Raw genomic sequence first — 26,412 nt, forward strand, 5'->3', positions numbered from 1 at the left:
AGGTAGAGAAAACGAGTGGTTATGGCAGGAATCCAGGGAGACGGACAAGGGAGGTATCAGGCAACTGGAGAGCGCCGTGGGTTTCGTTACTGGAGGTCAGCACTCTGCCACGCGCCGGAGAATGAAAAGTGCGCTCGAAGCAGAGTCAGGGAATCTCTCCTCCCTCGAGTCTGAGGCTCTCAGGCCAGGCTTCCTGGTGGCCCTGTGCGCTGGGAATTCAGGTTGAGTAAGACAAGGCAGAAAGCTGACATTCATCCTCCGGCCAGCAGGGGGAGGCCGGCCGCGCGCCTTGAGGCCTGCAGCCGCTCTCTTCCCCGCGTCGCTTGCGTGTTGGCGGCGCTACATACTGCGCATGCGCACGGCGCTCCGGTCTTTTTCCCCCTAGCGCCGCCGGGCCCGCAGGTCTGTGTGGAGCCGCGGTCGCGGGTTGCCGTTCCGCAGGATGGTGAGTGGGCATCTGGGGCCCCGGGGCCGCGCGCGCGCGGGGCCCGTCCCCCCCGCCCGCCGGTGCCCGCTCGCGGTCCGTCTGCTGCGGCCTGGGCGGCGGATGGCACTGGATCCTCGGCTGCGCGGCCGCCGCTCCCAGCGTGGCCTGCATGGCTGCCGGGGGAGGGGCCGGCTGGAGGGGGCCCGGGGCCCGGCTCGCTGGGGCGGCGGCCCGCGGGGGCCCGGCTCGCTGGGGCGGCGGCCCGCGGGGGCCGGCGGAGGGGGCCCGGGGCCCGGCTCGCTGGGGCGGCGGCCCGCGGGGGAGCCCCGGCCGCCGCCGCGCCTGCCCGGAGGGCCGCGGTGTGCAAGCCCGTCCCGTCCCGTCCCGGGGCCGTCAGTGGAGGTCGGAGGCCGGCGTCCCGCACCCCGGAAGGGAGCTCGCGTCGCTGGGGACTTGGCGACTCCTAACCTCTCCCTAGTTGGTGGCCGGGCCTCGTTCGCAGGGTTTCGTTGAAGGCGGACGTGAGGGGTGGAGTGGGGGCGGACGTGGCCTCTCCTAAAGCGTGCAGGTCTGGTTAGTGGGGAGTGACGCCTGAACGCGCCCTGCGGTCGCACCCAAGAGCACCAAGGTTTGCGTTTTCACAAACGGCAGCGGGGAAGTGAGCATGGTGAGGTTAAAGTCTCGAGGTGAGGCGCAGTTTTGGGCTCAGATCGCTGTATAGGTGAGTTCTTCCCAGAAGGTGGGCACAGGGATCAGTTGGTACCAGTGCACCGGAAAGCAGGTACCGGAATTGGAAGACTGTTTAAAGAGAGTTTGTACCTGTCAAGTATCAGTAGGAACCTGCAGTTGTGGAGGGCTGAGGCTCGGTTCAGGGCCTTGCGCCTGCCAGCCATCTGCACACGTTTTCTGATGCTTGGCTGTGTGTGTTTCACGAGGAAAATAGAGCAGCAGTTCTCAACCTGTGTGTTGGGGGTCACATATCAGATATTTAATGTTACGATTCATAACAGTAACAGTTACGGAGTAGCAGCAATCATTTTGTGGTTGGGGTCAGCACAACATATTAAAGGGTCACAGCGTTAGGAAGGTTGAGAGCCACTGCTCTAGAGTGATTCTTACTCCAGTCAGCTTAGAAACATGCTACAAGTTGACAGTTGTATTAATTTGCTCTTGAGTGTTAATATTGTTACATGGTTAACTCAAGTCAGAGGTGTAGACTAAAGCCTATTAACTTAGCACTCAGAAGCTATCAACCTCTGGGTCGTCTTGGGCTATATAGTGACAACCTATCTAAAAAAAAATCATTGAATGAAACATTTAGTAAAACTGACAACATTTTTGTTTTTCCTTTAAAGGGGTTTGTGAAAGTTGTCAAGAATAAGGCCTACTTTAAGAGATACCAAGTGAGATTTAGAAGGCGGCGAGGTATGAGCAGCTTTTCCTGTTTCAGTTTCTGAATCAACTTGGTGGTGGAACATCCTTCTTAATTTTTTTTTTTTCTTGCAGAGGGTAAAACTGACTACTATGCACGGAAAAGATTGGTGATCCAAGACAAAAATAAGTACAACACACCCAAATACAGGATGATAGTTCGTGTAACCAACAGAGATATCATCTGCCAGGTGAGTTCTGGATTTGAGCATTGTGTGATCCGACTCCACAGCTCTTAGTCGTGTGCTAGAGAAGATTTTCTTGCAGTTAGTAAGTTTGAAGCTGAGACGTCAAAATTGCTATTTTGGTTTGGAAATCCTGACGCAGTTTTATTGAGTTGGGGAGAAAGGCTGGTCTGAGTTTTTCAGATGTTACTGGACTGGACATTGTTAATATATATATAATGGAGTTTTTATCTGAATCTGTCAGATGTTAATGGACTAGACATCGTTAATGTAGTCTTGACTGTGTATATTGTATATACTTACTGGGTATAATTTTTCTTGTATTAGTTACAAGCTTTTTAAAATTTTAGACAAAAAGAGAGGAAATGTGGTATTGTATTCCCCCAAATATTGTGCACGCTAATAAACTAGTCTAGTCTCCCAGTTACTACGGAGTAGAGTTTGTCATGCCCTAGCCCCTGGCTTTTACTCTATGCCACTTTACTCATTAAAGAGGCTCCAGTAATTGTTTCAAAGTGGGAAGACCCACTTTTCAAAATTTTATTTACTTACTTATTTTATTTAATGTGCATTGGTGTTTTACCTGCATGAGGCTGTCAGGTACCCTGGAACTGGAGTTACAGACCACTGTGAACTGCCATATGGATGCTGGGAATTGAACCCAGGTCCTCTGGAAGAATAACTTAACCACTGAACCGCCTCTCCAGCCCCCAAGGCTGGTAATTGTTAGGGTGATTGTTGTTGCCCAGCAGGATTACCACCTGGGCTGTAGAGTGAGAGCCTGGTTTGAAAAAAACGAGCTTGCTATTTCTTGTTTGAAACGGGTTTTAAAATGTACAAAAATGGTGTTGGGGATTTAGCTCAGTGGTAGAGCGCAAGGCCCTGGGTTCCTCAGCTTAAAAAAAATGTACAAAAATGTCTTCTGTTTTGGAAGCCAGTGGCAGTTCCTGTATTCAGAATCTTCAGAGCTTAGCTGATAGGGAGCTGGAATTTGCTGGTTAGGAGATAGGTACACTTGCTTTCTGTGCAAATGTATTGGCTGTGAAGGCAGGGTTGTCTCTGATAACGAGCATGGATTAAGACTTAGTTATTTTTAAGTAATTGTTGACTTGATTTTTGGAGTTAGGGGGTTTGAGACTGGATCTCACTCTAGACCAGGCTGGCCTGAGTTCAGCGGTCCACCTGCCTCTGCCTCTCAGTGCGGGTTTAAAGCGTGTGCCACCACTGCCCTGCTTTTTCATTTTTCATAATTTATTGTAATTAGGTTCTAGTGTGCGTGTGTTTTAGCTGTACTGTTTTTTTTTGCTAAGCTTCTGTGTAGTTGACCGAGTGATAAATTGTAGTTGTAGGTGCGCGAGGGCGACACCCACGCAGATGGGTGTTCATTGAGTTGTCTCTTCTCCCCACGTCTTGTTGAGAGGCGCTTAGACAAGTACTGAAGCACCCAGTTATTAACCTGGCTTTTCTCTCACTGCAGATCGCCTATGCCCGCATAGAAGGGGACATGATCGTGTGCGCAGCGTATGCACACGAGCTGCCCAAGTACGGTGTGAAGGTTGGCCTGACAAATTATGCTGCCGCCTATTGCACTGGCCTGCTGCTGGCCCGCAGGGTGTGTACCCCTATGGCTTCCAGAGAGTGTCAACTGTTGGCAAGGAATGGGGTTTTGTCTGTCTTATTTTTTTTTTTTTTTATTGTTTCTGGATCTGTCTAGACCAGCTCTGATAGAATTTTCTTCAGTGGTGGGGCTATGTGGTTTACTAAACTTTAATTATTTGTGTGCATGTGTGTGGGGGCACATGCCTGTCACACACACTGGAGGTTAGGCCAACTGCATGAGTTGATTCGCTTCCACCCTGTGTGTTCCAGGGATGGGTCTTTGATCAGTAGGCCTGGTGCATTAAAATGTAGGGTTGGGGGTTCTCCAGATCCTTAGAATCTGTTTCGATGGGATCTCTACCACAGGAAGTTTATATATTATATGGACATTAAAGTTTGAGAAAATATTCTCATCACTTTGGGGGTGGACATTAACAAGGTTTGTTTGATGAGATTGACATATCTACTAGCAGGAGGTGAAAATAAAAAGTTTGCCTTTTGTGCTCTTGGAGCTCACTGTTTGGCCATGTAGTTGGCAAGCATATGCATCAGTGTTGACCCCATCATCATGGGTTGCTAAAATATGCTTTTTTAGGGGGAAGGTTGCTATGATAGGTGTGAGGCCTTGGCTTATGGTTTCACCATAGCCACATAGTGTATCAGCAGAGGAGTCCCCCAAATTAAGCACAGAGCTACAGACAGTATTCCTAAACTACAACTGATGACATTCAGATGTTGAAATTGTAACCAAATAAGACTGAAGAAATAGAGAAATCACATGACTAAATATAAGGATTAAATCATTACATTGTTGTGACGTGAAATACATTTAGTGGTTTGAATGTTTTGAGACAGGGTTTGATGTTGACTTCTCTGTTCATAGCTTCTCAATAGGTTTGGTATGGACAAGATCTATGAAGGCCAAGTGGAGGTGACTGGAGATGAATACAATGTGGAAAGCATTGACGGTCAGCCTGGTGCCTTCACTTGCTATTTGGATGCAGGTCTTGCCCGAACTACAACTGGCAATAAAGTTTTTGGGGCCCTGAAGGGAGCTGTGGATGGAGGCTTGTCTATTCCTCATAGGTAATAAACAGTATTCAAGGTTTCTGCCTTGACCCCAGTAATTCCTGTTTGTTACTGTTGGACTGTGTCAGTCATTCAGTGTTTGCTCTATGTTTGGTACTGTGCACAGGAATCAGAACGGGAAGAGCTTTGTAACGGTTAGAAAAGAGGAGACAAGGTCTCCTGTCTATCCCAAGCTAGTCTGGAATTTGCGATGATAATCTTCTGCCTCCTGGGTGCTGGGATGAAAGGCATGTGCCACCACCGCCTGGCCCTGTGCATTTTCTTTTTCTGGTTAGAGTAAAAGTTGATTTATTGAGTTACAGGGAAATGTGGCTTTTAGAATACACATTTAAGCCTAGCAGTGGTGGCACACACCTTACTCCCAGCACTCCAGAGGCAGAGGAAGGCGGATCTCTGTGAGTTCAAGGCCAGCCTGGTTTGCAGCTCAAGTTCCAGGACAGCCAGAGTTGTGATATAGAGAAATCTTGTCTCAGGAAAAAAAAGAATATACATTTAGGGACAAAAGCTTTCAGCCATTAATAAGATTGCTGGACATTCTTGGAAATGAAGTAATTAATGTGTGATTCCTCAACGTTACTGCATATTCACTTATAAAATTCTTCTTGAATAGCATCATCGATTGTGACTTTAGATAAATCACTAATTTCCCCTTATTCTAGGTACCACTGAGAAATAAAAAGATTTGAGGGTTGAATTTTTTAAAAGTGATGATCTGGCTTTGTGAATATTTGGGGGGAAGAGGGGGGCTAGAGCACAGGAGTTTGATACTGCCCTGGGCAATATAGTTAGACCCCCATGAAGATGAAAAGCAAAATTTTGTTTATGGAGTTTTTATCTTGGGGAATTAAGAGACCGAGCTGCCAGTGATGACATCCCACTAACTGAGCAGTTAGTAGTTGGTCCTTTGATTGCATATGATGCAATAATTGTTTCAAGACGGGACTGACGGCAGCTCCAGAGGTGAATTCCTGGGAGTTTAGTAATTTGTCTATACACTAAAATACGAAAATTTCATTTTAGTACCAAACGATTCCCTGGTTATGATTCTGAAAGCAAGGAGTTCAACGCAGAAGTACACCGGAAGCACATCATGGGTCAGAATGTCGCAGACTACATGCGCTACCTGATGGAGGAAGACGAAGATGCTTACAAGAAACAGTTCTCTCAGTACCTCAAGAACAACGTGACTCCAGACGTGGTAAAAATTTACCTGAGCATGCCTGTTCACTTAAATACTTGTTTCAGTGGGTTGTTCTTAAACGTAGGCTTATTTCAGTTGCAGAATGGAAGGTTGCATGTTGCTGTGTGGGTGGACAGGCTCCTGAGCTGCCTCTGCCTTAAGTGGAGTTAGCATGTTGGGTGGGAAAAGGATTTTTAGGTGCTGATGTAAGTGGGCTTCCAGCACTTAAAGCCTCGGATGCAGACAGGTGTAGCCGGAAGGGTCAGATTCAGTGCAGCTGTGCAAACTCGATCACTAGCTCTGCATAATGTGGCAGCGGCTAAGGGAACCAGGTTTGCTAGAGCAATTGTGGTGATGCAATGTACCAACCTCAGAAACTACTGGGGTGCCCATTCTGTCCCAGAACAGTTCTGCTTTTTTTTTTTTTTTTTTTCATAACTTTTTTTTGGGGGGGGGACTGGGTGTCACTTTCTCCTGAACTTAAACAATTAGACAGGGAGTTGATATTAAACCAGGGCTGCCTTTGAACTTCAGATAGGCCTGCTTCCACCTCCCAAACCCCTAGTATTGGAGTTAAAAGCATGAGCTACTTTTTGGATGGAATGAAAAATACATTTTAGAGTTTATTAAAATCCTAGGGAGCTGTAGGGTTCACGGGAGGAATTGTGTTTGCAAGAGTGAATTTGATATTAGAAAATTGGGATGATGTATATTAAGACAGTGGAATAATTGAAGACCATGGTTTTTGAATTTTTAGTAAAAATACAGAGCACATCACATTGTCATTACAAAGCTATTATAACTGTAAAGTATGGGTTGGAAAATCATTTTCTGTCCTCTGTGCTTTGGATATCATAAGACTAGATTCATAGCTTGAGCTTTTAGGACAGGAAAAGCATGAACAGTGATATTATACTTCAGTCTTCCTGGGTCTTGTATTGACCTACTTACATTGTATTTGTTCACAACTTCAGATTCCTGGGCTTTGGATGCCTGCGTGACAGAAAGAGGACATTGGATCCCATTGTAGATGGTTGTGAGCCACTGTGTGGTTGCTGGGAATTGAATTCAGCACCTCTAGAAGAGCCTGAGCCATCTCTCCAGCCCTGAGATGTGTATTTCTTAATGCTGCCTTGTGTTCATGCCACTTTGCTCTTTGGCTAATACTTTTTATTTTGTGGTGGTCAGAATTACACCCGGAGTGTTTTGCAGGGCTAAGCATACGTGCTCAACCACTGAGCTTGCGTCCTGTAGTTCATTTTATCTGCAGCATTCTCTTCCTGTGTGCCTGTAGAATTCTCTGCAGACATGTTTTTCAGTGTGAGTGATTTTTTTTTTTTTTTTTTTTTTTTACCTAAATCAGTCTCAGCTATGTGTGAAGCTGTATTTACATTTCTCTGTTGGAAAGAACCAGGTTATTAACTTTGACCATTTGCAGTTTTCAGATAGGCTTGCTAGCTGTGGTGGACTGTATAATGGAGGATTAAAGGGGGGAATTTGTTTTCTGAGATGGAATCTCAGCATATATAAGGAGTACTGGGATCACATGCTTGGGCCACTACATTCAGCCAAGAAATTTAACTTTTTTTTGGGGGGGGGGTGGTGGTGGTGGTTTTTGTTGTTGTTGGTTTTGTGTGTGGTGGTTTTTGTTTAATACAGGGTTTCTCTGTATAGCCCTGGTTGTCCTAGAACTTACTCTGTACACCAGGCTGGCCTCACACAGGGATCCACCTGCCTCTGCCTTCCAAGTGCTGGGATTAAAGGCATGCACCACCATCACCTGGCAAGAAATTAACTTTTAGAGGGGATTTTGAGACCAGCCTTATAATCCCAACACTAGAGAGACTGAGGCAGGATTTGGAGTTTGAGTCAGTTTGCACTTCATAGGGGACTTTCTCAAAGGGGTGGGGAATGAATTGAAATTGTTGGGGTCTACGTGCAGTTGGGTCTTCCTGCATTTCCTTTTTAAACCACTTTGTCCGTATGGAATGAGTCAATGTAGAAAGCTGGATTACAGTCACTCTAACAAACATGCTGGGGATCAAGCTCGTGAACACCTACTTCAGGGGGCTGCAGTTAATACTAGACATTCAGGGTTACAACCTTGGACTTCATTTTTTTTTTTTTTTTAAGATTTTTAAATTTATTATGTATACAGTGTTCTGTCTGCAAGTATGTCTGCAGGCCAGAAGAGGGCGCCAGATCTCATTACAGATGGTTGTGAGCCACCATGTGGTTGCTGGGAATTGAACTCAGGTCCTCTGGAAGAGCAACCAGTGCTCTTAACCTCTGAGCCATCTCTCCAGCCCTGGACTTCATTTTTTTAAACGAGCTTTAGAACCAAGTTTCCGCAACAAAACCTAATCAAATAGGTAATGTTCAGGGTTCTAGAGGCTGTACTTGCTGCCTCATAAAAATTGGCAGTGGTAGAGTATGTCTTTGATGCTGGGAATTGCTTTAAAGGGTCTGTCATGTAAAAGTAGATTGTAAATCTAGGGTATATGAGATAAAATTAGTAATTTCCATATTTGGTGGGGTCCCCCACCTCATGTCCTTGTCCTTAGACTCAGTTGTCGGTCGGTGTGTCTTCCTTAACCCTGTATGTTTAGCATCTTACATCCTCTTGTTTGGGTGTGTACCTTCTCTTGAAAGAATGTAGGTCAGGCAGTAGACTACAGAGTATGGTGTATTTCTATAAAAACAAGTTTGTTGTAGGCTCTAGGCATGGCTGCCTTCTCACATCGATAGACATTGGGAATGCTGTAAGGAAAAGATGGAATATACTTTGGGATTTAAGCTGGTAACATTGGCTTTATTAAGTTCCTTAGAGAACTTAGCAGGACAAACTAGAGCAGGCAATAAAGTACTGTGCCTTAATAATGGGGCATCTGAAGTGAAGGCAAATACTGTTTGCTTTGCTTTGTTCCAGATGGAGGAGATGTATAAGAAAGCTCATGCTGCTATCCGAGAGAATCCAGTCTATGAGAAGAAGCCCAAGAGAGAAGTGAAGAAGAAGAGGTGTGTGTGCTACCATTCTCTAGGAAACAAGTTTCATCTTGCTGGTCAGATTTTGAAAGCAGTTGTGCAAACTCGATCACTAGCTCTGCATAATGTGGCAGCGGCTAAGGGAACCAGGTTTGCTAGAGCAATTGTGGTGATAGCAATGTACCAACCTCAGAAACTACTGGGGTGCCCATTCTGTCCCAGAACAGTCATGCATGTTTTACTGGCTACCTATAGAAGTGTAGTTATGGATGCTTCTTCACAGCCCACAGAACATTCATAACAATTGTAGATATGAACCATCCTGCTCAGCTGAGACTGGCTTTTGAGTTTTAGATGGAATGAGCAATGAGAATCTAGCCATTGCAGTTGAGTACATGCATTAGAGCTTGAGATGGATATGGTGGCACTGTTTGTGATCTCAGCACCCTAGAGGTTGTGGCATGAGGATTGCCATGAGTTCAAGGCCACATAAAGGATGGATGTGTTTATGAAAATCATCTCTCCAAATAGAGATTTTCAACCTCTACCCAGTTAAAAAATCTGTCATTGTTCAGCTGAACTTGGGAGATACATTCCTGTCTTTTTATTTTGCTTTGTAGGTGGAACCGACCCAAAATGTCTCTTGCTCAGAAGAAAGATCGGGTTGCTCAAAAGAAGGCAAGCTTCCTCAGAGCTCAGGAAAGGGCTGCTGAGAGCTAAAGCAATTTTCTATGAAGATTTTTTCATAAAGATAATAAACTTATTGACTAAGCAGCCATTTCTGTGTTGGTTCAGCTGTTATTACGAAACGGTAGGGGATAGCGTGAAGGCATGGAAGCCAAGGAGTGGAGCTCAGATCCATCTGCCTTTGCTGGGATCAAGGGCAAGTAACACCATACCTGGCTGAGAAGTTTTTTCCTCCCACAAAACAAACTTAGTCCCCCCCACCCCCCCAAAAAAAAGCCATCTTACATGACAAAGCTCTTGGGTTTCTAGTCTTCCTGGAAGGAGTCACTGTCTTTTAGCTTGTCAAATCTGGTAAGCAAGAGACCCATGACAATGCAGTTGAATGACAATGAAGTTCACAGATTTAACAATTTGAGCTGAAAGGGTTGTGGCTTTTCTAGTTTTCATTTTATGCAGCTGTTGAAAGGTAATGTGTCAGACTTGAATATACATAGGAAAATAAATTGGAAGGGTCAAATACTAAACCTAGAATTTACAAGGAAAAGGACTAGGTGATACATTTATTATGCCTTTTAAGAAATAGCCCTTCATCCCACAAGAAGTAAAAATTGTGATTTATACCATTCTGGATTTAGCTGAGGTGGTTTGGGTTTTGATCACCTCTGGTCTTAAAATGTCAGGTTCTGCTTTGTGGAACTTGGGACTTCACGAAAACAATCATTACATCCCTAGCCTAAGATGTCTGTTGGCTGGTTGATTTCTAAGATGGTACCATCAGATCTAATTTCAGTCACAGTGGTAGCTGCTTGTTAACATGTGGAATACATGGTGAAGCTAAGTCACTCCAACCATTTCCTCCATCTGAAGCTAAAATATGTAAGTATAATAAACCATGCTATAAACCCAACCTTTTAATAAAAGGAGTCATTTTAATTTACCTGTGGCATTTTTAATTTGAGTTAAGGTGCAAACTCTTACCATGCTAAAACATTAGTAAATTCACATATAAATTTCCTTGTTTAGACAGCAGCTTCAATGCAAATGTGTCCAGCAATGGGATTTGCTAACATATCTACAGAGCACTCACTGTATGGAATGAGGCTTTTCACAGCATTAATTTTGAGTCAGTCAAAACAGTTAACAGTGGATGTACTTGTGAACTCAGGAAGGACAGGAATGAGTTTTGGACATCTCTTGGCCCTGTACCTGCCATTACTGTCATTACACATTTAAGATGATGGCTTCATGGGCCCAAGGGACAGAAGCCATCCTTTAAATGCTCTTAAAGTCATAAGTAGATTCTTAATGATGGCAATGCGGTCCAAATGAACTAGGAGTCATTTGTGTAGGAAATTTTCTTCCACAGTAATGTTTTTAGGTTATTTAATATCAAAGAATGTTCCATTTCCATTTGGTTTGCTGTGACTTTGAGAGCAATACAAGAATAGAGTTGCTTTTCCAATTCTTCCCGGATTTCACTTGGAGCACCATGCAGTAAGTAGTCTTTGAGGAGCTGACAGGCTTTTGCCAAGTTTGGTTGTATCACTTCTGAAGTGCACTTCATGGTGCTCTGGTCACAGCTAGTTCTACAGTCTGTACCATAGACACAGTCCAGGTCAGACTCACAGTGGCGATCCTTAATAAGTTCCTTTAGGTTTGTTTCTGGCACAATTTTTCTCATATCCACCATCTTCAAGTCATACTTCTCGTTATATCCTAGGTTTTTGGCACTAGTATCACACATGAGGAAGTTTCCATAGGGGCCATGGAAAACATCCTCCACAAATTCTAGAAGTCCTATGGCTATCTTGGCCTTTCTAGGCCATGACGGTGTGAACAACTGATCCATGCTCCTTCTGAACCCAGATGGAATAAGAAGTTCAATGACCCATGGAAGACTTATTCCGTAGAGAGAGGTATATTCAACACTTTCCATCACATAGAGATCACCACAGAATCCCATTAGTTTGGGGGTGTGTTCTTTATCTTGAAGTATTACCATCAGAAGAAACTCATTTAACTGGAGAAGCGCCCATGCTGACTTGGCTTCTCCTAAGGAGACCTGGCCATCTCGGTCTCCGTCAGCCACTGTCAGGATGAGGTTAACCAATTCAGAGAGGTTTCCTTGGTCACCTAATTTAGCCTGTCAAGATAAGGATTTGTTGAGTTATGCAAAAGGAATAAAAACTAGGAGGATCCTTATTTTAAGCTTGTGTAGTTTAGCAAGTAAGTCTTCAGTCTAAAAAACATGCTGAAAAGTAGTTCTTCCTTGCCAGTCTAGAGTACTATGTGCCAGGGTCCTGAATTTAATCCCTAGTCCAAAACAAACCAAAGGTATCCATGTAAAAGAGTTCTTGTAGGTCATGTCACCATGCTAGCAGTTCTCTTGCTATAGAACCAAAGAACTCCCTATATCCCAAATACTGAACATTATTACACACGTACATTGTGTGTGTATGTCTATGCACACAGGCAGTATGTATGAATTTGGTGTGGGGGTGGGGTGATGGAAGCTGGAGGACAACTTGTGGAAATCAATTTTCTTTCCACCCTGTGGGTTCTGGAGATTGAACTCAGGTTAATAGACTTGGTGGCAAGTGACTTTATTCTGAGTCATCTCCCTAGAATAAAACAGTAAATTCTAACTACCATTTTTTGTTTTTGAAAATAAAACCTAAAAAATTCTGAAACTAAGAAAAGCCTAAACAGGTATTTTTCCTTTCTTTTGAGATGGTCAAATGTAGGCCAACAGACTCTGAACTGATTCTCTTGCCTCTTCCCTTCCAAGACTTTGGATTATAAGCATTCCCCAACATGAATTTCTTTTTTTTTTTTTTTCCAAGATTTATTTATTATGTATACAGCACGTATGACTGCAGGCCAGAAGAGGGCGCCAGATCTCATTACAGATGGTTGTGAGCCACCATGTGGTTGCTGGGAATTGAACTCAGGACCTCTGGAAGAGCAGTCAGTGCTCTTAACCTGAGTCATCTCTCCAGCCCCATTTTTTTTTTTTTTTTTTAAGATTTATGAATTTCTTTAGATTTAAATAATTTCAAATCCAGTGTAATGGCACACACCTATAGTACTAGTTACTCAGAAGGCTGAGGCAGGATTCCAATTCAAAGTAAGTTTGGTCAATTAAGTCTATTTCAAAATAAGTTTTTGCTGTTTTTTTTTTTGTTGTTGCTGCTGCTGCTGATTTGGTTTTTTTTTTTTTTTTTGAGACAGGGTTTCTTTGTTTAGCTTTGGAGCCTGTCTTGGAACTCACACTGTAGACCAGGCTTGCCTCAAACACAAGATCTGCCTGCTTCTGCCTCCCGAGTGCTGGGATTAAAGGTGTGTGCCACCACTGCCCGGCTTCAAAATAAGTTTTTTTTGTTTTTGTTTTTTTTTTGGTTTTTCGAGACAAGGTTTCTCTGCGTAGCTTTGCGCCTTTCCTGGAACTCACTTGGTAGCCCAGGCTGGCCTTGAACTCACAGAGATCCGCCTGCCTCTGCCTCCCGAGTGCTGGGATTAAAGGCGTGCGCCACCACTGCCCGGCCAAAATAAGTTTTTAAAAAGATAAAAAGGAAGGGCTAGGGATATAGTTTAGTGGTCCTTGGTTCATTCCCCATATAAGAGGAAAGGACAGGATGGGAATCCAGGTATCTAGACTACATTAATTTTATTTCACTTTTTTGGTATCAGATTTATTATTTATGCACGTGGCCTCACACTGTAGCCCAGGCTGGGCTGGAACTTAACTATGTAGCCCAACAAATCCGGCCTCAAACTTGAGGCAGCTATCCTGCCTTAGTCTCCCAAGTAGCTCAGATTACAGGTATAAGCCATGTGCTGGCTCTGGTTATCATGAATGTCAAAATGGGCAGCAATCTAGTGTCCCTCAATTCTATTTATACCTATTATAAATATAAAGGTTAACATCCTTCAATTTTTTTCCCCCTTTCTATGGAATCATTTCTTCAGGATGGAGTCTCTAATGGAAGTAAAAGAATGTCAACAATACAATGACAGAAGACGGGCCTGTGGGTTCCTCTGTAAGAATGCAGCTTCATACTGGAGGTATAGGACTAGACACACTCACCTTAAAGAGACTGTAGACCATTTCTTTGAATTTCTGTACAGTAGTTCCCCTGGTTGGTTTATCAAACAGCACTATTTCTTTTCTTGGCTCCAATTCAGTTCCAAAATCAAGATGAAGAGCTTGTTCCATTTGACATTTCACAACACCTGGGAGATTATCCCAAATTCCTAAATACATCTTTGTGAAAAAGAATGGCAAGTTAGTGTCATATGAGAGGAGACTGTACAGAGCATATAGCTGCATTTTGTTCAGGGCCCCCTTCTCTACAAAACATAAACATGCACTGAACCACTCAGCTAGATCTGTGACTGTATTTTTACCTTTTTGAGACTCTCACTGTGTAGCCCAGGCTGGCCTCAAACTCAAATCCTCTGGCCTCAATCGCCTGAATACTATGTACACGACAGCATACCCAGCTCCTGACTTCATTTCTAAATGCAAATCTGAAATATTCCCAAAGCCTTTTCTTTAAACGACTTAAAAGATGAACATAATACATACCTAAATACAGTTTTTGGAAAGTAGAATTAGAAGGATACAAAAGTAAGGTCCACTATGTTCTATTTCTTTGGTCCCTAGTTTGGGAGGAGATTTTGTACTTTTGTATAATGCACAAAAAATGTGCAGCTAAGATTTAGGGTCTCCCTAAGCTGTTTAGGCTGGTGGCAAATAATGGACATTAAGTGGGTATGTATCAAATTAACATTATATAGTATTTACTACATTTATGCAAGGCTAAGTTCCTGCAACAGCTCCCTAAATGGTGTGGTAAGCTTGGAGTAAAGTCAATTGCAATGGAAACTCAAAGAAGACATCAGCGAAGAACAAGGAATGTGTGCTGAGGGTCTTACAGGCAGTCTAACAAGTGGTCTTCCACCAGTGACTCCAGGTGGGTGGGTCTGCTGGAGCCCTCAGGAGCCTGCATGTCAGTGTGTCTGAATGCCAGAGAAGCAGCTGTAGGACTTAACCTTGATAATGTCCAATCTCGTCTTTCCCCTCATTCCTCCATTTGGGATGGGATTTTTTTTTTTTTTTTTTTTTTTTTTTTTGGTATTTTTTGTTGTTTTATCTTCCCTTTTAAGATAGGGATTCTCTGTGAAGCCCTGAATTTACTGGAACTCGCTCTGTGGACCAAGCTCAGAGATCCCCTGCCTTTGCTTCCCTAGTGCTGGGATTAAAGGCGTTCACCACCACACCCGACCTGTAGTTTGATTTTTGATACAGGGTTTTTCTTTATGTAGCTCTGGCTGTCCTGGAACATGCTACATAGTACTAGCAGCCTAGTACTTTGAATTCCCAGCCTTGAACTCACGGAGATCTGCCTGCCTCTGCTTCCCATACGCTGGAATTAAAGGTGTGCTCCAACACACCCGGCACAGATGGGAATATTCACCCCCAGGACATTATACCCTTGGAGTTGAATATGATTTTAACAGAGGGCCCCTGAAGTTTTCTTCACTAAAGCAGCTGTGGCTTTGGGACTCTGGCTGTGGATGTCACTATAAGGTGGACAGAAGAGATCTGCCCTGGAGAGCTGAGTTTATGGAACAGCAGCTCAGGCTGTGACTACCCTTGGATTATTCCATTTTATAAAGCCTTGCTCTGAGTTACTCCAGCTTGAGGGCAAGTGCTAACAAAGAATAATTCTGCATATTATTCCTACAAATAACCGACCACCATTTGCAGCACTCCAGGAGGCAACAACTGATCGATCAGGGTTTTTTTTTTTTTTTTTTTTTTTTTTTGTGCCAATAAAGAATGGCACATCACAATATACCAAATCATAGTAGGAACACTAAACAGATGGACTTTCAGTTACACCAGGTGGAAGTCCTTCCTCACGGGACTGCAAAAAAGCCGAACCTCAAGACTGAAGCCTGACAGGCAGTCACTTGTCCTGAACCTCATCCAGGAAAACTGCCATAATCTTATTTTTTTTCTTTATATTGCTTTGATGATAAGTGAGTAGAAGTTTTTCTACATCGTATTTATCAGTTATTTGTGGTTTACTTGTGATTAAGCTCATTCTCCTATGCCTACAATTTAATTCCTCTTGAAGTATGAGCTCAAACATTATCTTTTTATTTTTTTAAGAGTCTTTGGTTTTTTTTTTTTATTATATATGCAGTGTTCTGCCTGCATGTGTCCATGCAGGCCAAAAGAGGGCACCAGATCTCATTACAGATGGTTGTGAGCCACCATGTGGTTGCTGGGAATTGAACTTAGGACCTCTGGAAGAGCAGTCAGTGCTCTTAACCACTGAGCCATCTCACCAGCCCAAACATTATCTTTAAAAAGCTTCCCTGAAAAAAAAATCTTTCCTGAATACCAACTTGATTTATAGTGATTTATTTATTTATTTTTGAGACAAGATCTCATGAATCCCAAGCTGCCTCAAACTGGCTATGTAGACAAAGGTAATCTTACCCTCCTGGCTCTACCTACTTGAGAGTTAAGATTACAGGAATTTGCAGTGCTATGGACAGAACCCAGGGCCTTGTGCAGGGTAGGCAAATGCTCACTCTAACGACTGAGCCACATCCCCAGCACTGAGTACCAACTCCCAAGGACACCCGTCTCCACCTCCTTTGCTACGTCACCTTGTGTTTTCCCAGATAGGACATACTATATTTATAATGATTTTATTATTTATGTATTTATTATTTGTTTATCTATGAGCTGTTTGTCTCCCACCCTTCTGGGTAATGCAAGGTGCTTAAGGAAAGTCATCCCACTTGTCTTCATCACCATCACACTCCTCATAGCTCAAATGGTGTCTAAGATGCTGGGGAAGGGAACTGAGAAGTCTTTGTTTTATTTCATTTGTGTCAGGGTCTTTCTAGGTAGTCCAGCCCTCAAGTACTTGGATCACAGACAAGCACCACCATGCCTTCCTTAATAAATACCTACTGAATGAATGTATCAAACTATACAAATGGAAATACATAAAATTCCTCAAGCTTTGATTCAAGAATATTTAGTTGTGTATGTTTTTGAGGAGATGTTTTGTTTTTTAAGACAGGATTTTGCTATATAGTCCTATCTGACCTAGAATTTGTTCTTTCCAAGACAGGGTTTCTCTGTGGAGTCCTGCCTGTCCTGGGACTCTGTATCCGCCTACCTCTGCCTTCCTAGTGCTGGGATTAAAGGCTTGTGGTGATATTGTGTTCACCAAAATATTGTGCACCCTAATAAACTTATCTGGGGTCACAGAACAGAACAGCCACAATATTAAACATAGAGGTTAGGCAGTGGTAGCACACGCCTTTAATCCTAGCATTCCAGAGGCAGAAATCCCTCTGGATCTCTGTAAATTCAAGGCCACCCTGGAAACAGCCAGGTATGGCAATTCACGCCTTTAATCCCAGGGAGTGATGGCAGAAAGCAGAAAGGTATATAAGGCGTGAAGACCAGAAACTAGAAGCTTTTGGCCTGGTTAAGCTTTTAGGCTTAGAGCAGCACAGTTCAGCTGAGAGGCATCCAGTCTGAGGAAACAGGATCAGCTGAGGAATTGGCGAGGTGAGGTAGCTGTAGCTTGTTCTGTCTCTCTGATCTTCCAGTATTCACCCCAATATCCAGCCTGGATTTGTTTTTATTAATAAGACCTGTTAAGATTCCTGCTACAAAGGCTCGCACCACCAACACCTGGAGCTTCAAGAATTTCTTAATAATGCTTTTGGTTTAAGGGAAATTTTGAGTTTACTGGTCAGGTACAGGGTACACGATGGTAGGGACAGTTCTCAGAAGATGGAGACAGAATGACTAAGAAAAGCTACAGCCACAGAGTCAGAGGCCAGTCTGGCTACACAAGACTGTAGCAAAACAGTAATTCATGATGGTGGTGGTGGCTGGAGCTACTGACGTTCTGGAGTATTTATTTACTGTCCATACCTGGTTGCTGGGCTTGGTGGACAGACATTTTCCCAAGTACAGAGTTTCTGTGACGCAGAGGCTGTTGCATGCAGGCCCGTCAATAACTCCTGTCTTGTATTTATCACACTGGAGACCAGGAAATAAAAAAGCAGTAAGTGTTCATAGGTAGAAATATCGGAAGGTTCTGAGTAATTAATAGTTACAGTCTTTAAGAGAAAGTTCTCAAGCCAGAAGGTAATGTTGCACACCTTTAATCCTAGCACTTACTTGGGAGGCAGAGGCAGGAGGATCTCTGAGTTCCAGGCCAGCCTGGCCTACAGAATGAGTTCCAGACAGCCAGGGCTACACAGAGAAACCTGTCTCAAAAGAAAAAAAAAAGAGAAAAAGACACACACACACAGAGGAGGGGGAGGGGGGGGAGAGAGAGAGAGAGAGAGAGAGAGAGAGAGAGAGAGAGAGAGAGAGAGAGAGAGAGATATCAATCTCATGAAAGGAACTCAGGTTTTGGATTTAGACAGACCTACCAGGATTTGAACCCAGGTGCTGTTATTTACCAGCTCTGTGAGAAGCATGCTGCATGCTACTGGAGTGCACACAGATTTTGGCAGTATTTTTCCCACTCAACATGGTCTGAAGCAGTATGGTTTCTACTCTATCCAAGAAGAGAAGTACTATATTTTTTAAAAAAGTTCTGATTTTTAACCAAATTTAAAAGTTAAAAAAAAACAAAATAGTATTACCTTAATAATTTGACATCCTTGAGGTCACACGAAAACAAGAAAGAAAATGAGAAAAAGAAGCATCTACTCTATCTTTGACAAAATCATATTCAAAGCTGGTTGGTGGTATGTGCCTGTATTCCCAGCACTCACGGGACAAAGGCAGGAGGACCCTGAGTCTGAGGACAGCCTGGGCTACAGCAAGGCCCTGCCTCAAAACAAACAAAAATACATGAATGTAACCCTAAGCACAATAAATGAAGATGACCTCCTAAAGTCAAAGATTATGTCAGAGGCCAGAAGTAGCTGAGATTAAACTCCTGCTAGGCATCAAAGTTGGGAGGGCACCATACAGGAATTCGGCTAAGGAGCAAAACCATCACCGTGGTCTGCAAGGTTTAAGGGATACAAGATGTTGGAATGTCCAGAATTCCATTTGGCTTCTTCAATGCAAGGCTGAATGGCAAAATCCTTAAACTGTTGTCTCTGTTAGAAGCAAGCAGTTGGTGGACTAGAGTTGGGAGGGGCTGTCATAGGCAGCCCTGCAGCTGCTGGAGACACACAGGGTAGCCAAGCTGTCTCTTGGCCTCACCTTTTCTCTCTTTTTCATATATAACGCACACATGAATATGCACACACAGCTTCACTTCTACTTCGTTTTACTGCTCAGTTGTTTATGAAAGAATACAAAAAGCAAATGTCAAATAAAGAAATATCCAGAACATTGCTGTGAAGAGGCAGAGCAGAAATAGTGCTATGAATTCAAAGGATTTACTGATGTCCCTTAAATAAGACCTCAAAGCATCAGAAACAATGGAACAACAGAAGGAAATGTAAAATACGGTAATGGAACTTGGAAAGGAAAGGAACAAAAACATAGAAAAAAAAAAGCCACATTGTAGAGACTGGAGAGTGGTTAAGAGATGGGTCAGTGGTTAAGAGCACTTGCTGCTCTTACAGAGGACCTGGGTTCAGTTCCCAGGACCACATGGTGACTCAAGCCATGACTAACACCAACCATGGGGATCTGACATCCTCTCTAGCTTCTACTGCATGTACACGGTATACATACAGACAAGCAGGCATACATACCTACCCATTAAAAAAAAGAGGCACATTGTAAAAGGTAATGCAGAAGGATAAATAAGAGAGAAAATACAGAAAGACTTATGGGAGCTATATTGAGAAAACTGGGGAAAATGGAATAGGACTGAAAACAATGAAAAGGAATTACAGATAAATCTGTAGATGACATAGGAGATAAAAGCATGTCCACGTGTCAGAGTTTGCATCTGGATCACCCCCAAAGGCTCATGAGCTGGAAGCATGGTATCCAGCTGGTGGCCACTGGAAGGTGGTGGAAATGTCAGATGGTAAAGCTGAGCTGGGGACTGGAGAGATGGCTCAGTGGTTAAGAGCACTGGCTGCTCTTTCAGAGGACAAGGGTTCAATTCCCAGCACCCACATGGCAACTCACAGCTGTCTGTAATGCCAGTTCCAGGGGATCCAACACCCTCACACAGACATGTATATGCAGGCAAAATGCCAATGCACATGAAATAAAAATAAACAAACAAACAAACAACGAAAAGCTGAGCTGGAGGACACAGGCCACCGGGCAGAGACTTTGAAGGGTATGTTTTGCTCTCTGCCCTTCCTTCTCTCCCACTCTTTGCTTCTTTGGCAACTATGAAGCCTCCTTCACCACAGGCTCCGCCAACATGATGTTCTACCTCCTGCCAGGCCCAAAGCAGTGGATCTCGACAGGCATGGACCACAGCCTCTGAAGCAGCGAATCACAAGAACTCTCCTTCCTCTCAGCTGTTCTTGGGTGCACTATCACCCGCCTTGACACAAACGTGACAAGAACATACTACACGAGGGAGAACAGGAAACAGTGGGAAAGTGGGAAACATACTTTAAGTGGATTTCAAAAGCTTCATATAGGGCCAGGCAGTGGTGGTGGTGCACACCTTTAATCCCAGCCACTTAGGAGGCAGAGGCAGGCGGATCTCTGAGTTTGAGGCCAGGTCTACAGAGTGAGTTCCAGGACAGCCAGAGCTACACAGAGAAACCCTGTCTCAAAACAAAAAAACAAAACAAACAGAAAAAAAAAGAATAATTCAGACTACGGATATAAATGAGTAAGTAAAGAAATAAACATATAAATAAAGCATCAATCAATCCTTTGAGGACTTGTGCAAAAAGATCAAAGCTCCTTCACGGGGAAGGAGTCGGAATGGGGTCAAGTGTCTCCCAGGCTACTTTAGGGGTGGACAGCAGTAGGGCAATGCTGGAAGCTTTGGAAAAGGTAGTATGATTTGCTTGTGTCTTGGTTCTTTGTAAAAGCTGATATCAACAGTGTTTGATTCATGGCATCATTGTGAAGACTGAACAGTATGGTAACTACAGGTTGACTGGAACTTCAATAAGTGCTGCGTGATACCTAACCTTACTTTACACAAATTTTCTTCCAAGTAAAAAGCATCAGTGCTGGATTGATGGCTCAGCCATCAAAGGTTAGGCTCACAGCCGAAAAGGCATCAAATATTTCTGAACATTTAAGTTTCACAAAAGAGAGTTCTCACTAGTGTCTCTTGAAGTTATTAAGGATAAATTTCAGCCAATAAAGGGATGAATGGGAAAACGGACCGTGGCAGCCAGTTGAAAAGCAGGTCTGGGATGAAAACAGCCATGGCAACAAACCAGGAGCTGTTCATGGAGCACCGCCAGGCCTGTGTCCGCTGCGCGGCAAGCACTGCCCCAGGACCACACAGCATCTTTATCGTGACAAATTATGTGACACAGAACCTATTACCACTTCCACTGTAAAGCTAAGGAAACAGAAATGTCAGTTAAGGAACTTTTAAAAGCCAGGATCCCAACAGAGCAGTCTAGCTCTCAACCAGTCCTGTGTCTACTGGGAATGCTCCAGGTTCCTGATACCTGCTCTCACTACCACCAGCATTTGGTGCACTTTGCTGTGGAGACAAGGATGGTCCTAAAAGAGCTTGAGAGCCCTTCCCACGTGCAGAGCAAAGTGCTAGTACCTGGATATGTTACCTTTAGATACCAACAGCAGAAGATTTTGAGATAAGCCTTTGGCTGTGTCCTGCTTTCTCCTTTGGCTCTAGCTGTAATTAAGAATGTGGAGTTCTACCTTCCTAGAAGGAGTAATGCAATCTAGTCCCTGCCTCAAGTTTGGGAGGCCATGGAGGTGGAGTGACATTCAATACCCTTCTTTGGTTTGGTCAACCTCTGGAGATTTCTTAGGAAATGCAGACATCTGCATGGGTATCTGCTTGGCAGGAGATAGCCAACCATCTCACTGGCACACTTCTTCCTGATGCAGACACAAAGGTGTGGGAACTCTGAGGCCTCACAGTATAAAGTGAAGGAAGCCTCCTCAGGAACAGTCTACAGAGGGATTTAAACCATGTAGACCACATATTCTCTCACCACAAATGAATAAATATACTGGAGGGAAAACAAAAGTCATTAAAGACCATAGTTCACCAAGTGTGGCCGCACACGTTTTTAATCCCAGTTCTTGGGAGGCAGAGGCAGGTGGATCTCTGTGAGTTCAAGACCAGCCTGGTCTATAAAATGAGTTCCAGGATAGCCAGGACTATTATACAGAGAAACCCTGTTTCAACAAAACAGACCCATAGTTCAAATATAACCCAATTCAAAAATAAGTAAGTAAATGAATAAATAAATATTTAAAAAGAGATGAAAATAAAATTTACTGAAAGGCTATGTAGAGAGAAGTAAAGGAAGATGGGCATTCGGAGTAAGAGTTCATCACAGCAACTTGGGCTACAAGGTGACTTCTAGGCCAGCTCGGACTAGAATGAGACCCTACTTTTAAAGAGAAGGGGGAAAATGAAGAGGAAGAGGAAAAGGAAGGAGAAAAGGAGAGGAGGGAGGAAGGAGGAAGAAGAAATCTAAAAGGAAACTTCAAGGCACATTCCTGAATAATTTGGTTTGAGGTAGAATTCAAAATGAAAATGCAAAATATTCAGAATGGAACAAAATTAAAACTTGTAGGATACAAGTAGCATCTCTTAGAGGGGAATTTACAGCTTTAAATGCAAGGCTGAAAAAACATGAAACTAAACTTAAGCATTAAAGATGCTCAAACTTGCCGGGCGGTGGTGGCGCACGCCTTTAATTCCACCACTCCGGAGGCAGAGCCAGGCGGATCTCTGTGAGTTCAAGGCCAGCCTGGGCTATCAAGTGAGCTCCAGGAAAGGTGTAAAGCTACGCAGAGAAACCCTGTCTCGAAAAACCAAAAAACAAAACAAAACAAACAAACAAAAAAAAACCAAACCAAAACAAACAAACAAACAAAAAAAGATGCTCAAACTTTAGGCTTAAACTACGTTAAGTCTAAAGAGGCTACAAAACCCCAGCACTAATGGCAGCAGAGTAAATTCCTCAAGATGCAGAGGTTCAGGAGCAAAGAAATAACAAGTACAGGAAAACCCAGGATTATCCAAAGCTCCATCTTTAAAAACTTAAATAAAGAAGCCTTAGCAAGATGACCATGAACACAGGAGAGGAGGAAGAATAAGCCTGAACAGGGAAGCGCTGGGTAGCAGTAGTGAAAAATACAAATGACTTTACGTCAATATATTTGAACAATTTTTTTAGAAAAATATAAGTAACAAAAACAATGCCACAAAAAGCAGCAAAGCTGAACAAAATTAATAAACCATTTAAGAAAATCTGTCCTAGACAGGTTCCCACTCCGTAATCCAGGCTTGAACATGGGGCAATCCTCCTGATTGGCCTCCCAAGTGCTGGGGCTATAGGCATGATCAACCTGCTACTAATGAATGTTTTCAATAATGAATCAGAACTGGCGGGGGAAAGGGCATTGCTGAAGGAGTAAGCACAAGGAAGTAATGAGGGGAAAGAATTAGCACATAGTATATGATACATTTGTATGAAGATGCCACGAGAAACCTATTACTTTGTATGCTACCTAGCCACACAGATGCACACGTTTGAATACTTGGTCTCCGGCTGATTGAACTGTTTGGGAAAGATTAGGAAGTGTGTCTGTGTTGGAAGAGGTATGTCACTGGGGGGTGGGGGGGTGGCTTTGACATCTCAAAGCCCATGCCATTTCCAGTTACTCAAGGATAAGACTGTAATGTTTCAGCTACTGCTCCAGCACCATGCCTGCCTTCCTAATGCCATGCTTCCAATACGAAGTCATGGACTCACCCTCTGAAACCATAAACTCCAATAAACTTGTCTATAAATTGCTTGGTCATGTGATAAGTGTGTCTTATCATATCAATAAAAAGGTAACTAAGAAACTACCCTAAGAAGTTAATGAAAAAAAGGAAGACACACACAGACCTGAACCAATAGTGAAGTGTTTGCCTAGCATGTATGAGGAGTCATTCCCAATACTGCATACCCAACAAAAACTGTATCAGTACCAAAACTCTTTCTTTTGCTCCAAAGAAAACAGGTCGAGGAGATCCTCTGTCTGTTGCCACAAAGTTTTGTTTGGGGTCATGGAAAATGGAGCCTGGAACAGTCAGCCTCCAGAGCCTGTGCTTTTAACCAGCAAGGTAAAGTCTAGGCTGACAACTGACTGGGACTGACACAGCAGGGTTAAGGCTGACTCAGTCAGACGCCCCTCCTCGAGTCTCCACAGAAGGTCTCTGGTCACCTCCCTCCCTCCCTCCACACAAGCCACCCGAGATGGAGCCACAAGTCTCAAGTTGTCTTTCAGGGCTGTGTGCCATACCTGACGTCATCCTCAAATACAGACGGAAGTACCTGAGGAACACGTGCTGTGCTTTCCCCAGGCACAGCAAATTCTATCACGGAGAACTTCTGGGGCAGGACTGACGGCTGCCTCCTCCCGCTGTCCTGACCTTCAATTCTCCAATCCCAAGGTCACTCGGTTTAAAATATTGCCCTTTCTGAACACTTCCCTTTCCAAATGAATAATCGCCACATGCTCCTGGGCCTATGTCCTACCTCCCCTTTTTACTTGCTTCCCCAAACCAAACATCATTTGCAGCCTGGCTATCTTGTCTACTGGAACATAAGATAACTTAAAGGTACAAACTGTCTCGGGCGTCTCTGAAGAACCCCTGCCCTTGGAGTGCACTGCACAGTCCTGGAAGTACTCAGCAAATGTTTGTTTAGTTTCCAACATACAGAATGTAGTAATTTTGACTTTAAAATTCCATGGGAGTCAAAGGCAGGGGTGTCCCTGCAGTCCCAGCTGTTCCCTGAGGAGTTCAAGTGAACAGCTGAGAATGGACAATATAGTTGTATTCCCTTTTTAAAAAATCACTAAGAAAAATTTATTAGTTTCCCATATTATCTAAGTTCCTTTTTGTTTTCTTAGTACGAAGTCTCTCATTAGTAAATCACTAAGCAGCGACTAGTCCAGTATTCAGCTGTAAGAATCAGATTTCTTGTGAGCACGGGCCTCAAGCCAGTCCTGCATCAAAGGGGCAGTCACAGAGAACAGGCTCTTCAGCTTGTGGTTTCCTATCATAAATCAAAGGCAAAGTCCCACACACAGTGTGAAAAAGCAGTTGGCTTCATAAAACTACAACCACTCTAAGTAATATCTACAAAAGTGTTCAGCTGTACATCAAAATAACCAAGTTATTAGATAATTTTTAAATAATTCAAAGTCCTAAGACTAATTACTATTCTAATAAACAGCATATTTTGCCTTTGCTTGCACATATCTCATAGTACCAGAAGAGGGCACTATTTACCTTTCTTTTTATAAAAACCACTTGGCTTCAGGGATTCCTGGCCTAAACTACAGACTGGACCACAAGGGGGCACTAACAAGAAACATATGTATAGTCCTTGGCTTTTAAATAGTTTCAAAAATCTATGTTCTAAAAATGTACTTCAGATGTCACTTTCATGTTGCACACATAGGGACATATACACACAAGACACAGACACATATGGGCACACATATACACAAATACAGATACATAGATACCAACCACCCCCACAGACACAGATAAATGGCGCACACACACACACACACACACACACACACACACACAGATAGAGAGACAGACACACACAGGAAACACAAGGACACACAGACACAGAAAGCAGAGCTAGGTTTTTTTCTCTAGCCTCTGTCTAAGTATTGCCAGTCTTCACCACTTCCAGTCCTCTGTCTTGAGCTTTTCCATTTTTAACTCTACTGACTTCCTCTCACACATTAAAGATGCCCAAGCAAGGCAAAGCTAAATGAAATACTGTTATGCATTACTGTCTAAATAAGAATATGGCTCCTAATGGCCTCAATTTAGTATACCTTATGATTATTGTTTTAAGTAACAAACCATTATCCTTGGGAATTGAATCTCAAAAGAGACTGATTAAATTTAGAGTCCCTGCTATCATTTAGTGCTTCTGTTTAAAAGGTATGTTTGGAGCCAGGCAGTGGTGGTGCACGCCTTTAGTCCCAGCACTTGGGAGGCAGACACAGGCAGATCTCTGTGAGTTCGAGCCCAGCCTGGTCTACTGAGTGAGTTCCAGGAAAGGCTCCAAAGCTTCACAGAGAAACCCTGTCTCAAAAACAAACAAACAAACAAAACACAAAAACAAAACAACAACAACAAAAACACCTCACAGAGGCCCACTAAAGTGTGCCAGGGGCACACTTCAAGAACTCCAGACAGGACCCTGAACTCCCATCAGAGGACTCAGGATGGAACTCTGTGGTCCTGAGAAATGCACAGAAGAGAAGTACTTCTGCTCCAGCTAATGAAACAGGGAATGTCTAGGAAATCCTGCCTACAGAGTCCAGTTACACAAGATTTCTGTATGGTTGGGCACCAAACAGGATTGACTGAAATATAAAGCAGTTAGGGAATTAGAATTAATATTAGTGGACAGGGAGCCTAACTGGAGAAGGAGAGGCTCCTTCTGACCAGGGTTAGTGGTTGCTCTCATTTTTTAGAAGTGGCTTCCCTACTGTGACTCCAGATCCTTCCTATTCTGTAAGGCTCTGGGAAGTTTTGTTCTGATGGGTATTACTATGCAGCCCTGGCTGTCCTGGAACTTGCTATATAAACCAGTCTGACCTTCAGCTCACAGACATCCACTGCCTCTGCCTCCCAAGAGGTACTACC

At 43.4% G+C, this 26,412-nt stretch overlaps 2 protein-coding genes and 3 non-coding genes across 6 annotated transcripts in view; 4 read left to right on the top strand and 1 right to left on the bottom strand.

Moving 5' to 3' along the window:
* The first annotated feature begins 337 nt into the window (after positions 1-337).
* On the top strand, positions 338-9,674 carry Rpl5 (ribosomal protein L5). 2 transcript variants are annotated; one of them, XM_028867397.2, is made up of 8 exons: positions 338-445; positions 1,783-1,852; positions 1,934-2,049; positions 3,521-3,655; positions 4,526-4,728; positions 5,752-5,929; positions 8,841-8,929; positions 9,517-9,674. In XM_028867397.2, the coding sequence occupies exons 1-8, from the start codon at positions 443-445 to the stop codon at positions 9,614-9,616; spliced, it is 894 nt and encodes a 297-aa protein (XP_028723230.1). In that variant the 5' UTR covers positions 338-442; the 3' UTR covers positions 9,617-9,674. The 2 variants fall into 2 exon arrangements, with proteins under 2 accessions (XP_028723230.1, XP_028723231.1); XM_028867398.2 differs by having other exon boundaries at positions 5,752-5,926.
* Positions 5,591-5,684, top strand: LOC114691889. Its single transcript, XR_003734290.1, has one exon. It is a non-coding gene; the product is annotated as a small nucleolar RNA SNORD21 (small nucleolar RNA).
* On the top strand, positions 6,191-6,321 carry LOC114691891. Its single transcript, XR_003734292.1, has one exon. It is a non-coding gene; the product is annotated as a small nucleolar RNA SNORA66 (small nucleolar RNA).
* On the top strand, positions 8,994-9,125 carry LOC114691890. Its single transcript, XR_003734291.1, has one exon. It is a non-coding gene; the product is annotated as a small nucleolar RNA SNORA66 (small nucleolar RNA).
* An 818-nt stretch (positions 9,675-10,492) lies between the features above and the next one.
* The window catches only part of Dipk1a (divergent protein kinase domain 1A), a 103,824-nt gene continuing 87,904 nt past the window's right edge, over positions 10,493-26,412 (bottom strand). Inside the window, exons 4-6 of the mRNA XM_028867461.2 lie at positions 17,562-17,669; positions 13,671-13,847; positions 10,493-11,726 (exon numbers count right to left, since the gene is read on the bottom strand). Coding sequence (XP_028723294.1) covers positions 10,914-11,726; positions 13,671-13,847; positions 17,562-17,669 — 1,098 coding nt within the window. The 3' untranslated portion in view covers positions 10,493-10,913. The remainder of the gene's footprint in view (positions 11,727-13,670; positions 13,848-17,561; positions 17,670-26,412) is intronic.

This window comes from Peromyscus leucopus, chromosome 10 (assembly GCF_004664715.2).
Source record: "Peromyscus leucopus breed LL Stock chromosome 10, UCI_PerLeu_2.1, whole genome shotgun sequence".
Lineage (NCBI taxonomy): Eukaryota > Metazoa > Chordata > Mammalia > Rodentia > Cricetidae > Peromyscus > Peromyscus leucopus.